This window comes from Eschscholzia californica, unplaced genomic scaffold, assembly GCF_041429995.1.
Source record: "Eschscholzia californica isolate CP2 unplaced genomic scaffold, dmEscCali1.0.p SCAF_2, whole genome shotgun sequence".
Taxonomy (NCBI): Eukaryota; Viridiplantae; Streptophyta; class Magnoliopsida; order Ranunculales; family Papaveraceae; genus Eschscholzia; species Eschscholzia californica.
In genome coordinates, this window is record NW_028238309.1 from 41406449 (window position 1) to 41422103 (window position 15655).

At 35.8% G+C, this 15655-nt stretch overlaps 1 protein-coding gene across 1 annotated transcript; it reads right to left on the reverse strand.

Moving 5' to 3' along the window:
- Window positions 1-374: 374 nt before the first annotated feature.
- LOC147557982 (protein OCTOPUS-like) lies at window positions 375-2526 on the reverse strand. Its single transcript, XM_086659535.1, has one exon. It carries the CDS (start codon window positions 1828-1830, stop codon window positions 550-552), a length of 1281 nt encoding a protein of 426 aa, XP_086515661.1. The 5' UTR covers window positions 1831-2526; the 3' UTR covers window positions 375-549.
- Between the last annotated feature and the right edge of the window lie 13129 nt (window positions 2527-15655).

A 15655-nucleotide genomic window follows, 5' to 3' on the forward strand; every position in this document is an offset into this window, starting at 1 on the left:
GGCTAGAAAAGCTTCTTGTGAAAAAGAACCATGTATCCATGAATACAAGTTTCCCAAAACACTTCCTCCCGAAATGCAGAAAAACTATAGGTAGTTACTACTTCAGTGACCGATGACTAGGTGCATGACAAGGTGAACGAGTCCAGAACAGAATAGTACTTGATACTTGGTTGGAGCTAGTTAGTTAGTAGTTAGTACCCACAATTCATAATCGTCCCAAACTCTTCCCACGCCATTAAAGAACTCGGTTTCAAGGTATTATTAAATTGACTCTGGTTTGACAGCAATCAAGTCATAGTTGACTTCATTTTAAGGTTATAGTTTTGTTTGAATCTGTCTCTTAGGTTTGTTTGCCAAGTCTGAATGACAATAGATTCAGTGAACTAGTTATGATATTCTCATTATTCAAGCTTAGTTTACCAAAACCAACTATGATTAGAACAAAGGATACATTACATATGGATAGATAGACACAAGTGTTTACAGACCAAAAGTTGCAGATAGATCAATTCTTGATCGAAAAACACTTGATAAGTTTCACCTTTCAACTCAGTATAATCGAAGAACTCTTCTGGCGATAGATTGTGGGTTACCGGGTCGACTATTTCCAGATGAGTTACTCTTGTTTCTCAATGGAGTCAAGTAGAGTTGAAGTAAGCCATTATCGACTATATCGCTGGTAGAATATCTCGCGCTTCTAGTTCGTTCAAACACAACTTCTTCCGCTTTCTTTTTCCCAAAGCCGTTGATATCTGCAACATTTTTCGTACCACCACCAAAGGCATTACCGGGGTTCATAGAAGTCCTAGAGCTTATACTGCTGTTACTTCGAAAAACTTGGTTTAACCCGGGTTTTGATTCTCCATTAGAATTCTTTCGACGATCTTGCCAAGACTGTGAAAATGATCTTTCAACTACATTTCCTCTGTTATTAGACCTGTCTCTTTCTTCTTCTTCGTTGTCTTTGTTATTGTTATTGATACTTTTCTTGTGAAGCAAACCCCAAATGTTCTTGGCCTTACTCCACCTACTGGACTTCTTTAATCCCTTTTGATCAACATTACAAGAAATAGAGGAAGAATCTCTAAATGTCGACTCGAAACTCTCTGTTCTGTCATGTCTGAGAGAATTTGACTTGAAATCTCTCACATCTCTATCTGTACCTATCAATGTTGCACCATGAAATATATCAACATTTCCAGGAGAAACTTTGGCATTACAAACTGAATTCATGTCATCATTTTCTAGCCCTACTGATTTTCGTCTACCGGAGCTTGATCGATCAAAGCTTCTTCTCCTCCGCTGAAACGTTTCCGAGTAGTAATCTCGAGTCTGAGCTGTTCCACCTGGAATTATATAATCACCATTAATAGAATTCAGAGATTCTTCGACAGCGATATGGGTGTCTGTTCGTTTTACAGGGACTGGAAGAACATCTTCAAGAACAGAACCCATTGGTGGTAATCTTGGAAAACTTTTTCCAATCAAATAACCATCCCAAGAAGCCCTAGGTTCATCAAGGGAATATCGAGGAGCATCGAAAGACATTCGACCGATATCAAGAGAGAATCTTGGATCAATATCACAAGATCTTCTTCCATAAGTATAATCTTGGATTTCCGAATATTGTTTATCTACTGGCATTGTAGCTAAACCACTAGTTCCACTAGTACTACCAGTCTCAGATTTCTTCATCTTCTGCTTTTTTCTCCATTTCTGCAATTTCTTACTGAAAACTGATGCTGCTGATAAGAAACTCCCTGCTATCTCCTTCAAATCTCTAGAAGCTGGTTTTCTACTTTGGGAATCTTTTTCTATGTAACCCTTCATTGTTATTACTACTAAATGTTCTTCTTTGATTACTTCAACAACATTACTCAAATTAAGAACCCTAGTTTGCTTTTCCTCTTTGCTTTATTTCCATTTAAGGAACCCAACTCCTAAAAATCCTAGCTTTTTCCTTTGAATACTTCAAAATCTTTGCAAATCACCTCATTGATTTTCTTGTCACTTGAGAGCAGAAGAAGGGTCTCTGTTAATGAAAGACTGGAAGATGGGATTTGAGAGTAGTTGAGGGGGAAGTTTTCCGGTGGGAGGAAATGGAGGTGGTGGAATCTAAATCAGATGAGTGGCTCGTCTGGGTGGCGGATCACAAATAGTCAATCTCATTACAATGCCTACCCACCAACTACTACTCTACTAGTCCTGCTCATGTTCCCAACTTCAAATCTAGAGAGAGAGAGAAAATTGGCTAGAGAGAGAGAGAGAGGGAAGTTTGGTTGAAAATTAGTGGGAGAGGAAACCCCTGAAAAATTAATTCTTGTTCATACCTTATTTGTTTTTGGATCTAAAATTTGCAGGTTTATTTGGTGATGTTATTTTTTGTCTCTCGCCTACTCAGTGGTCCTTAACTCCTTATGGATAGTCCCTGTTTGTTTCTCTCACTAATTTCTTGTTTTCTATTCTTTTCTCCTTTAGGTGGTTTCTCTTTCTAGCCCATATCCATCTTTCATTTTTCAAAAACTCAATACTGCTAGTAAAGTGCAAAAAAGTAAAAGTAAAAGCAACTACTCTCCCACCTCTCACTTTGCTTTTTCTTTTTTTTATATATTTTTTTGTTGTCCTTTTTCCCCCCCATTTACTTCTTTGTCCTGTTGTTTTTTTGTTTTTGTTTAGAGCATCTAGGATGGTTGTTCTCTAAATGCCCTTCCAAATGAACATCTTCTCCAAATTTGAGGCCCACTTTTAGAGGGCTCTCCAATGGTTCCATCTCTATCCACTCCTCCAAAATATTTACTACATTATTTTAATCTAACATTTAAACAAAAACTCATTTACTACATATATAGTAAATTAAAAAAGACATAATAATTATATTGAAAATCACTAATATATTAGAAAAAACAAATAAAAAAAAGATTGCATGAAAAGAAAATTAAACTAAAAATTGATAAAAAAAAAAAATACATTGCACTACTTAAACTTCTTCATTAATATGGAGGTAAGAATTTATATGGAACATCTCCTCACAATGTGAATATCTCTGAGAATGAGACTCAACGTTTTCAACATTTTTTATCTCGACACAGGAAGATTAGAGATACTCAGGCTCATTATGCGTTACGAGATGCTTTGATTGACCATTTGTGGGCAAGAAAAGGTGAGGCTTCACATAACTGATTAATCTTTAAATTGTTAAAGATGTTTGGAAGAATTATCGTAGTTTTCAGTTTAATTTGTCTTAGTTTCCGAGTTGTACTATGTATTTAGTTATGTTAATCTTTATAAAACAAAATTACAATATATTTTATTTTTATTAATCAAAATATATGTTGAAATGAAACTTAATTAATACAAAAAAGAATTAAAGCAGGGACTTAAAATGAATAAGTAAGAACTTATACAATAAATTAGGACTAAAAAAATAATTTAAAGGAACTTAAACTAAACACATAAAAGCAAAAGGACCAAATAAAAAGTCCCATCTCATATGGAGAAGTTGAATAGTGCCCCTTCATGTATGAAGAAGTACTATTCATGGTTCTTCAAATCTTTGGAGATTTGGAGAACCATTGGAGAAGGTTTGGAGCTCCATCCCTCCAAAAGTTGTACTTTTTGGAGGGATAGAGCTCCCATTGGAGATGCTCTTAGGCCATGGATTCGAATTGGGGTTGTTTACCGATATGGTCATATATATCTCTTGGTGTGAGAAGAAGGGTCTGTGGATCGAGTTCTCGGAAAATTGTTTATCGGCTATTTATCTAAGCTCTCTTAAATTTTCTTCTTTAACCGATGATGATCCAAAAATAGTCATTAATTGACTACGGTGGCAGTAAGTCAAGAAAGATCAAAAAGCCAAGGATCAACCGGCATCAAGTCAACAAGTTGAATCTGAAAGAGATCTGTCACTCAAGCCTAAATTTGAAGGATCGGTTCGATCGTCTTAGGCACCAAAGCCATGCCCTCACTCAAATAAATCAAATCTACCTTATGATTTAAGAGAAGATTCGGGAGGTCCTCGTAAGTGGACCCGAATCTCAATTACGAAAAACATGTGGCAGAGGGGGTGTTGAAGTGTGCCTAATGTTTGTCGACTTAATCCTGAATCTAATCAGAGATCCCAGTCTGTGAGGATCTTAATTATTTATTGAACTTGCGTTTCAAGAGTCTTGAGAGGAGAAAACTTTTCTTAAAAAGAACTACAAGCTCGAAAACACTATCTATAAAGTATCCTTGAATAAGATAACTTCTAAATATCAAACATATAGGATAATCCCAAAGAAGAATTCTAATATCTCACAACTACAAATTGTAGTTTCAATCCAACATGGTGGATCTTAGCCGCCTCATCGACACCTCTTATCAATAGTCGGTCAAAACAAGCTATAAAAGGTAATCAAATCGCGCTCCAAGAAGGCGTGAACCTAACCTAGGAGTAAGTCACAAGTGGATGCATGAACTCTGATTCACTTAATACTCAATATTTTAATTACAAGGGCAATCTGCTGTCTTGAGCGTCGGAGAGGTTTCCGAGTTCCATGCAGGTTTCGCCACTGATAGTGAGGAGCAAAGCGGGATTCAACGTATCAGTCTCAACCCATTGGCTGACTCCAGAAGGGCAAATTTGATATTAGCAGCCGATAATGATTTGAGATGGTGGACCTGCGAAAAAGGCTTTTTCACGCTCAAGTCAGTCAAGTGTTGCAGCTTAAATTAGTGATTTCGTAAGAGTGTGAAAGAATCGTCTCCCTTTAGGAAAAACCTAATATACTTATATAAGTTTGGTTAGTGGTGGTGAAACACCGGTTGAGATGATGAGGTAGTGAGGCACTGGATGGATGAGAGCCACGTGTTATGGTCGTTTAAAGATAATCTTATCGAGTGTGTTCTTCAGACACTGACTAATCTTTTGAATATCGTGGCTAGTGTGCAAAAAGTGGATCTTGACGCCATCAATCAATCGATGTCACTGTTGTTCTGTTCGAGTAAGGAAAAGCTCGAGGTGCCGAGTTGACTTCTGAAGACCTCCAGCTTTGTCTCTCTGATCAGAGCATGGCTCAGGGGGCTAACTAGAATCCGGCTTTTCGTTTGCTTCGATGCACCTTTGTTAAGTTTTATCGTCTCATATTGTTCTAAGCGGAATCTCAGACATCTAGTTCGTCTAACATTAGGTTTCCAATATCTCGTGCGACTAATAGTGAACTAGTAAGTTAGAGATATACCTTATACCGCTTCCTTCGGACTAAATTGATCGTTTTTTCTCGATTATCAAGATCTCTTATTTGCAGCTACTCCACTTGAGACACCCGAGCAATCGACTTGATCTCCCACTCTTTAAGTCCGGTAGAACTCAAATTAAGTAGTTAGGTGAAGAATTAATTCTTCTTTCAGACTAGACAAATAGTTTGGTGTCTTTTTTTCTTCTCTCTCTCCCTCAATTTGATGTGGTAGAGATAGAAATCCTCTTGAAAAATTGATGTAGATTGTTGCGGAAGCGTAAAAGTAATGGAATCCACCATTGTTATTAAACTAAACTAATGAAATAAAGCTGATGATATAAAGATAAAAGCGATAAAAGGATAAACTTGATTAATAATAAACGATAAACTTGATCATAATATTCTCTAATCTGAATAACATAGACATACCTTACTTTCTTTTATAGGAACTTAGAAACTTCTAGATAGACTCAAATTAGGATTCCTAAATATCAAAGATACTCAAACATAGAAACTTCTAAACCTAGACTTAGTAGGAAATACTAAAACATGGAAACTCCTAAACTCTAACCCTAATGGGCTCGGCCATGAGGCCCTCTAACCAGTTCGGCCGTGAGGCCCATCTTGATGGTCTCCATCATACTCCCCGTCCGAGAACGAACTTGCCCTCAAGTGAGACTCAACAATGCAATCCTTAATTCCCACTTCGAGCGAACGGTGCATTGGAGTCGAAGGACACCCACTTGGATGAAATCACTAGCTTCAATCTCATAGTGCAAAGAATCTTGCAAAAATAAATGTAGGAATGAAACTTCCAACAAATTGCAACATCTCCCATCATCTTTTAATTTGATGAAGAAGACCACAAACACCACATAATATTTTATGGAAAAATCAACCTTGAATTTCTTCACTTGAACGATCTTCCCACGTTCATCTTCGTGTTGCTTATAAACCAAACTCGAATATGGCTTAATCAAATCTAAACTAGAATGAACTGATCTTTTCAAGCTAAAAGAGAATAATTCACTTTGTTCTTCTTTTTCCTCCGTCATTGAGAAAATTTTATTCTTTTTGTCAAGAACTTCTTCTTCAATATCATCGAACACGGTGACCGAAATAACATTCGAGAACTGTCTACTGGATTCAATCTTTGTCTCCACATATGAAAAATATTCATCTAAAGGAAGAAAAACACACCTAAAGATGCTTTTCAATGTAGTCCAATCGTCGACGAATTTTTTTCCTTGATTAATGAGTCTCCATTGCATTGCATTGAATTGTTCATAGATTCTTTCGGACAGATGTTGTTCAATGAGAAAAACCTTATCTTCATCATGGATATCTTGATTTATGAACCAATCTTCCATATGTTAAATCGAAAAATTTATATGATATTGACCGTCAAATAGAGGAATTTTAGAAACGGTATTAATTTTTTCTTCATATTTTTTATCAACATAAAATTGTTTTGAATCTCGAAAGGGATCCCAACCTAAACGTGGAAAAAAAATCCAGCATTCAAGGAGAGATGTATCCATGAAAAAAAATTCATCTTTCATTCCTAGATTCTTCAAGCTCTGAATACCAGCTGATGTAGATTGTTGTGGAAGCGTAAAAGTAATGGAATCCACCATTGTTATTAAACTAAACTAATGAAATAAAGCTGATGAAATAAAGATAAAAACGATAAAACGATAAACTTGATTAATAATAAACGATAAACTTGATTAACAATAAACTTGATTCATAATATTCTCTAATCTGAATAACAAGGACATACCTGACTTCCTTTTATAGGAACTTAAAAAATTGTAGATAGACTCAAATTAGGATTCCTAAATATCAAAGATACTCAAACATAGAAACTTCTAAACCTAGACTTAGTAGGAAATACTAAAACACGGAAACTCCTAAACTCTAACCCTAATGGGCTCGGCCATGTGGCCCTCTAACTAGTTCGGCCGTGAGGCCCATCTTGATGGTCTCCATAAAAAAATCCACAAAAAACTCAGGGCCGTGTGGTGGGGGGTGCGGGCAGGGCGGCCCCACAGGGCCCCCCACCACCAAAGGGCCCAATTGATAAAAAGGTTCACGTAACTATCTTACATTAAAAGTAAAGACATCATGTTAATCACATAACGTATACCAGCTCGGCTGGTCAGGTGCGTGATTTCTCACCCAATAGACCCAGGTTCGAGCCACATGCACGTCACTTTTTTTATTTTTGTGTGGTTTTATGAGGTTAAAGAGTAATATCGTTAAATCAACCTTTAGTTTTGCTGTGTTACACTTTTTCTTAACTACATTATCTAATGTGATTCTAAGTAATATAAATCTTAATTCTTTATAAAATCCTAACAAGAGGTAAATTTATATAAGTATTTTTTGATAAATATTCTAACTCTTGTATTATCTAATGTGATTCTAAGCAATAAAATTCTAATAATAGGTAATTTTTTTTAAGATCCAACATTTATGAAAATTTAGAATTTCATTATATTAAATGTAGTTATAATAAGTATAATAAGATAGAATAAAAGATATTTTTCGTTCGCAAATCTCTTATAAAAATGATATCAAAAGATAGATTTTTTTCTACGACTATTTTCTTCAAAATGCATTTGGATTCATCTATAGTTTTCATCTATCTACTGGCAGATTATCTAGCATTTGTTTCGATTTTTGCTAATTTTTGTCGTTCGAAAGGCCTACAATCAAATTTGGCACGGGGCCCCGAAATTCTCAGGCACGGCCCTGAAAAAACTAAGAACGCAACTAGCCTAAAATTGCTTTAAAACAAATTTGTGCTTACGAAAAATATATACTCGCAAAACTAACATGTAAACAATTTTTGGTGTCCTATAAATGTGAAGGATGTCAACTGTGTATAGAAATATAAAAGTATGAGGTAACCTGAGTCCCTTTTTTTTTTTGTTGAACTAGTACTCATATATTAAATAAAAACGTTATTACAATATTTATTAACTAACATACATGGAATATTCTTCCAGCTTTTGCTTGCTTTCTTCTTTCTCGCCCATTTTGCTAGTTTATCTGCACTTGAATTTAGGTATCTCTTTACATACTTGAATTGCACTTCTTCAAAGTCTTTCCTTCTTTCTTTAATTTTGCGTGTATGGATTAACGATTGCCAGTTCACCACATGCCGTTTTCGGTAGAGATGTTTGATTAGATTAATATTATCGCTTTCTACTATTATCTTCTTATAATGATTCTCCTTCGCCCATTCGATACCAAATAAGATAGCCATTGCTTCTCCTTCTTCACTGTTTCTCGCTCTCTCGGATGTTACTTTCGCTGCGATGAATTGTGATTCTGCATTATGAACTGTCATACTGATTCCCACATTGGATGTTACATTGGTATATGAAGCATCTACATTTATCTTAATAAAATTTTCCTACGGAGGTTGCTATTTTTCACTTTTGTTCTGCCTGATTTTCTCGGATTTGGTGTTGGTTTTAGGAAAATTATCAATCATTCTGATAATTTTATTGAGATCATTTAATTCATATTGAAAGCAATGGTCGCACCTCACTTTTCATATTATCCATAAGATGGTAGTAAAGTGAATATTATTACTAGTGTAGCATTGATTCTTTTGATTTTCCCAAGAGAAAATCCATTCAGATAAAGAAGTAATGTTCTCCACGATGATGTTGTATTTAAACCAAATGTTTTTAGCTAATGTACAATGTAAAAGAGCATGTTCTATAGATTCAATGCTCCTGCAATTCGGACAAGTGTTATCATTATTTATATACTTACCTATTCTATCCTTCACTGGGAGTGCTTTGGTGCAGATTTTCCAAATGAACATCTTGATTCGTGGAATTGTTGGGAGAGTCCAGATGAAGTTCCAGTTCTGGTTATTCGTGTTATTGATGTTAGTAGAATTACTAAGGTGCTGGTGCATAGAGGCGACCGTAAATTTTCCCGTTTTAGTGAGTTTCCATCTGAGCTGGTCTTTACCTTCGTTATTCAACGGGATAGACTGAATAAGATTCTGAGTATGAATGTCAAAGTTTTCTCTTAAGACTTCAGTATTCCAACTGTTGCTCGAGATCAATTGTGACACTTTGGTGAGATTAGAATTATTAATGTTAGGAATTCTGCCATTACTATCTGGGAGGTAACCTGAGTCCCTGACAATAAAGTTTAGGGCTAGTTGCTACTATTCTACTAAGTTGTTACTAGTTGTTCCAATTAATTTTCATTGTTCAACAACTCTTCCTCTCTACAAAATTTACTCAAACAACCAAAATTCAAAATCACGAACTCACAATAACAAAATCAATCACCAAAATTATCTAAATCACCAGCCAAAATAATCAAAATCAATAACATAAACAATGGAATGATAGACAATGAATTAATCAAAATTAATAATCCACCCAAAATAACAGTATTAATAACCTAAAAGCCTAAAACAATACAAATTAAAGTTTTATATAGGGATGTACATAGTATCCAAACCGACCAAACAAATCAGATCCAAACAGATTTGAGTGGTTCGGGGACCGATCCAATGGTTATCCGGATCGGTTCAGATACTAAAAGGTCAAAATCGAGGGGCTTGGTTGGTCTATGGATTTATTCGATGGATAAACGAAATATCCAAACTAGATCATTTATTATTATCTCTTATATATTATATATGTAAGAATCTATGATTGGGCATGACGGATGGTGGAGATTCAATTGTTTATCATTTTTTATCTTCATCGAATGTTAGTAAACTATGTCGAATTAATCATGTAGATATAGACTTAATGGTTTATGAGATAAAACTAATTTTTAGCACGTTCTAAGAATAACTGTAGCAGGTTTTAAACTCGAAAACTCAAAATTTTGTCCTTGGAGAAATATTAAACTTTGGTTCAGTTATCCAACCGAACCAAACCGTTCATGCATAGTTTGGTTCGGTTATCCAAACTATGAACGGATTGAGATTTACAATAATCGAACCCTTTGGATCGAATTATGTATATACTTAAAATGTCAGTTATTCAACCGATGTTCACCCCTAGTTATATAAGCTTCAGAAAGAATAAAAAATAAGAAATCCTAAATTTGATTTAGAAAGCTTTAGAAAGAATAAAAAATAAGAAAGTAATAAGAAATATTACATTCCTAGGTCATAGGTGGTAGACAACATACCCAAGATTTTGTTTTTTTCATGTGGACTATTCTCACACGCCCCCTCACGTGTGGCGTGGTTAGCCTAACACGTGTTTTTTTCTCGGGGTGACGCAGAGCACGTGTGGGTTTTAAGCCTATCACGTGTAGTCCTAGATATGATACCATGTTAAGTTTGTGGTCATCCAACTCAAATTCAATTGGCAATGAGCGAAGATGACCTAAACATTATATTTTTGATTGTTAGATAGCCCTTCTCCCATATGGGACTATTTTCACAATGAGAAGATGAGAGAGATAGAGAGATGATGATGGTGCTTTGCAAAGAAAAGAAGTGATGCTGATGAACCAGTCAACAACTCGATACTCTCAACTCTCTAATCTGTTTGTAGAAGTCGAAACCAATTTCCTCCTTCAAAATCTGGCCGACGCTGAGAAAAGAGCAAAAAAAAGCTAGAAATGGCTGAATGCCCCCTACTTCTTTGAAAAAATTACAAAATCTACCCCTGGTTACAACCAGGGCCAGGGGGTACGGGTGGGAATCGGTCCGGACCGGTTGGTATCGGACTCTAACTTCATCGAACCGGTCGACTCGGACATAAACTGTTGGTGACCACCTATTTACTCGGGCGGACTCGGACGGTCACTCTCAAGAATTCTTTGTCCATTGACCGTCCAAGACCGTTTATTTTACCGGTCCAGTCGGACACCGGACGGTCTCGGTCCGGACTTTCCAATAAATTTACTTAATTCAGAACTTTATTTTTATTACCACAAACAAAATTACTTACAAATGAAGATGTTTAGCCAAGAAATCAAAAGTAAATATAAAAAAGAAAAAACACAGTTGATCATCATTTGACAAGATATAATTAAGCCATTCACTAATGTTTGGTCTTCCAGAGGACTATATGACTATAGCCAACGATCATCATATATTTATATGTCTATAAAATTCAACGGTCAACTTGTAAAAATGAGGACAGTTTAGTCGGTCAACCTATTCGGTCACTCGGACCGGTCGATCAACGGTCGGTCCTTCGACATGAAATTTTGACCGTGACCGTCCGCCAATTCTTTCGGGCCGGTCGGACACTGACCGTTATGACCATCGGGTGTCCATGGACACTTTTTATCTCGGTCGAACGGGTCGGATAGCGGTCTTCCGGATCTTTTTCCCACCCCTACCAGGGGGTGGTCTCGCCATTGCTCCGCCCTTGCATCCATTAAAACACTACTACATAAAAACAGTTTGATTTTTACCAGCCGAATGCTTACGAAATTCCCAAAAACTAATACAGTTTGTAGTGGTTGGGCCGCCTGCTAATACAGAACAAGGAGTGAACAATTCATTTGATTGGAGAGGACAAGAGGTTCTGATGAACTGACTCGATCAGTATACCCAGTTAAGGACACGATTATACTATCCGTTTTACCCAAAGTCAAAATTTGCGGTTAGCTAGTTTTTCTCGTGCGACTAATAGTGAACTAGTAAGTTAGAGATATACCTTATATCGCTTCCTTCGGACTAAATTGATCACTTTTTCTCGATTATCAAGATCTCTTATTTGCAGCTACTCCACTTGAGACACCCGAGCAATCGACTTGATCTCCCACTCTTTAAGTCCAGTAGAACTCCAATTAAGTAGTTAGGTGAAGAATTAATTCTTCTTTCAGACTAGACAAATAGTTTGGTGTCTTTTTTTCTTCCCTCTCTCTCTCAATTTGATGTGGCAGAGATAGAAATCCGCTTGAAAAATCCACAAAAAACTAAGAACGCAACTAGCCTAAAATTGCTTTAAAACATTGTGCTTACGAAAAATATATACTCGCAAAACTAACATGTAAACAATTTTTGGTGTCCTATAAATGTGAAGGATTTTAACTCTGAATAGAAATATAAAAGTAAGGGGTAACCTGAGTCCCTGACAATAAAGTTTAGGCTAGTTGCTACTATTCTACTAAGTTGTTACTAGTTGTTGCAATTAATTTTCATTGTTCAACAACTCTCACTCTCTACAAAATTTACTCAAACAACCAAAATTCAAAATCAGGAACTCACAATAACAAAATCAATCACCAAAATTATCTAAATTAGTAGCCAAAATAATCAAAATCAATAACATAAACAAAGGAATAATAGACAATGAATTAATCAAAATTAATAATCCACCCAAAATAACAATATTAATAACCTAAAAGCCTAAAACAATACAAATTAAAATTTTATATAGGGATGTACATAGTATCCAAACCGACCAAACAAATCAGATCCAAACAGATTTGGGTGGTTCGGGGACCGTTCCAATGGTTATCCGGATTTGTTCAGATACTAAAAGGTCAAAATCGAGGGGCTTGGTTGGTCCATGGATTTATTCGATGGATAAACGAAAAATCCGAACTAGATCATTTATTGGTATCTCTTATATATTATATACATAAGAATATATGATTGGGCATGATGGATGGTGGAGACTCAATTGTTTATCATTTTCTATCTTCATCGAATGTTAGTAAACTATGTCGAATTAATCATGTAGATATAGACTTAATGGTTTGTGAGATAAAACTAATTCTTAGCACGTTCTAAGACTAACTGTAGCAGGTTTTAAACTCGAAAACTCAAAATTTTGTCCTTGGAGAAATATTAACCTTTGGTTCAGTTATCCAACCGAACCAAACCGTTCATGCATAGTTTGGTTCGGTTATCCAAACTATGAACGGATTGAGATTTACAATAATCGAACCCTTTGGATCGAATTATGTATAGACTTAAAATGTCGGTTATTCAACCGATATTCACCCCTAGTTATATAAGCTTCAGAAAGAATAAAAAATACTAAGAAAGATTAAGAAACCCTAAATTTGATTTAGAAAGCTTTTGAAAGAATAAAAAATAAGAAAGTAATAAGAAATACTACATTCCTAGGTCATAGATGGTAGACAACATACCCAAGATTTTGTTTCTTCCATGTGGACTATTCTCACACGCCCCCTCACGTGTGGCGTGGTTAGCCTAACACGTGTTTTTTTCTCGGGGTGACGCGGAGCACATGTGGTTTTTAAGCCTATCACGTGTAGCCCTAGATATGATACCATGTTAAGTTTGTGGTCATCCAACTCAAATCCAATTGGCAATGAGCGAAGATGACCTAAACATTATATTTTTGATTGTTGGATAGCCCTTCTCCCATGTGAGACTATTTTCACAATGAGAAGATGAGAGAGAGAGATGATGATGGTGCTTTGCAAAGAAAAGAAGTGATGAACCGGTCAACAACTTGATACTCTCAACTCTCTAATCTGTTTGTAGAAGTCGAAACCAATTTCCTCCTTCAAAATCCGGCCGACGCTGAGAAAAGAGCAAAAAAAAGCTAGAAATGACTGAATGCCCCCTACTTCTTTGAAAAATTACAAAATCTACCCCTGGTTACGACCAGGGCCAGGGGGTAGTCTCGCCATAGCTCCGCCCTTGCATCCATTAAAACACTGCTACATAAAAACAGTTTGATTTTTACCAGCCGAATGCTTACGAAATTCCCAAAAACTAATACAGTTTGTGGTGGTTGGGCCGCCTGCTAATACAGAACAAGGAGTGAACAATTTATTTGATTGGAGAGGACAAGAGGTTCTGATGAACTGACTCGATCAGTATACCCAGTTAAGGACACGATTATACTATCCGTTTTACCCAAAGTCAAAATTTGCGGTTAGCTAGTTTTTCTGTTAGACTACAATTATATCAGTTTTAAATAAGTTACAAAAAAAAAAGACAGAGTATCAAATGGGAAGTAACCGAATCAGGTGAGTCAGCAGAAGCGTGATGAGCGTCAGTCTGGGTGGTGAATGGCGATGATACAAACTCTAATCCCTAGGCGGAAGACACGCTCATTACAGAATTTACACAGATTTGTGCTTCTTCTCTTTTTGTGTTTTCACTTTTTTTTTTTGGGTTTTCAAAAAAGTTGATTGAGAAGTATCAATCCATTAATGCTCTTAATACTTATTGCCTCTGCCCTTATCATGTCCACCTCAATTCCATACTTTTTTGTGAATTATTTTGAGTATCTCTTCCACTCTCGAATTTCTCATTTCATAATGTCTAAAAGGTTAAAATCTTTTGAAAATGGGGAGGAAATGTCTCATGATACCTGGTTGAAATTAAAAGCAAACTCATCATACAGGACGTGTGTATTCTCCAGTCTTCCCACACAAAGCAAAAATAATCATTTCCCTTCTTATCTTCATACCCACAATGAAATTCAAATTCAAATTTGAAAATAAAATGCAAGATTTTAGTTTGGTCTTGGACCGGAACATGGCCAAAGGAGGAAGTTGTATAGGTGTCACGTTGCTGAAACCTCCTCAAACGCTTGTCATGAAGAGGCGATTCATATTATCTTACTACAAATATTAAATGCTCATATTACTCCCTCCGTCCCATTTTGTTTGTAGTTTTGGGGAATTCAACATGATATTTATTGTTGACAAATATAAAGACTTTCCCTAAAATACCCTCATTTAATATAGAGTATTTTATTAAATACAACATTGGTAGAAGCGTAGAAACCAAATAGAACTTTTGAATGGTACTCAAACTAAAGGGCAGTGTTGGAAGTTTCATCATTTAATAATTAAATGAATATTATAAAAAGGAAAGTGACCAAACATTTTGAGACATCCATAAAAGAGATAACAACCAAATAAAATGGGACAGAGGAAGTACAATAAATAATGACTTGCACCTCATAAGCTCTTCCTTACTGCCATGATGTTCACGAGCTTAAATCTCGTTTCCCGTATCTTTTAAAATAGTTAACTAGGAGAACTTAGTTGGTGTTTATATGCTAGTGGGCATGAAATTTCAAGTTCCCATACTTATTGTATTCATTTTTTTTTTGTATTTTTAGATAATGACACATAAATGATTGTATATAGAAGTGAATCTTTTTTTTTTGTTGAAGGAATATAGAAGTGAAGTTTATATTTTTCTTTGTGAATGAAAATAATGAAGCTCTTACATTCTTTCATTGAAGTATTTTGTGGCACTTTCAACACAAAAACCTACTTTGTGGTACCAAATGCATATTTAAAATGCTCATTTTGATTTATTTAAAATTAAAAAATCTAGAATTTCTCCAGACGTAAAATATACCCTCTTGCGTCTGGACTAGTGTCAGTATCTCAGTCTAAGACCAAGACATGCTGAGAACCCCAGACGCGTCTGAGACGTACTGTCTCGAACTCCATGGTCCGACTGGGACTGGGATGCC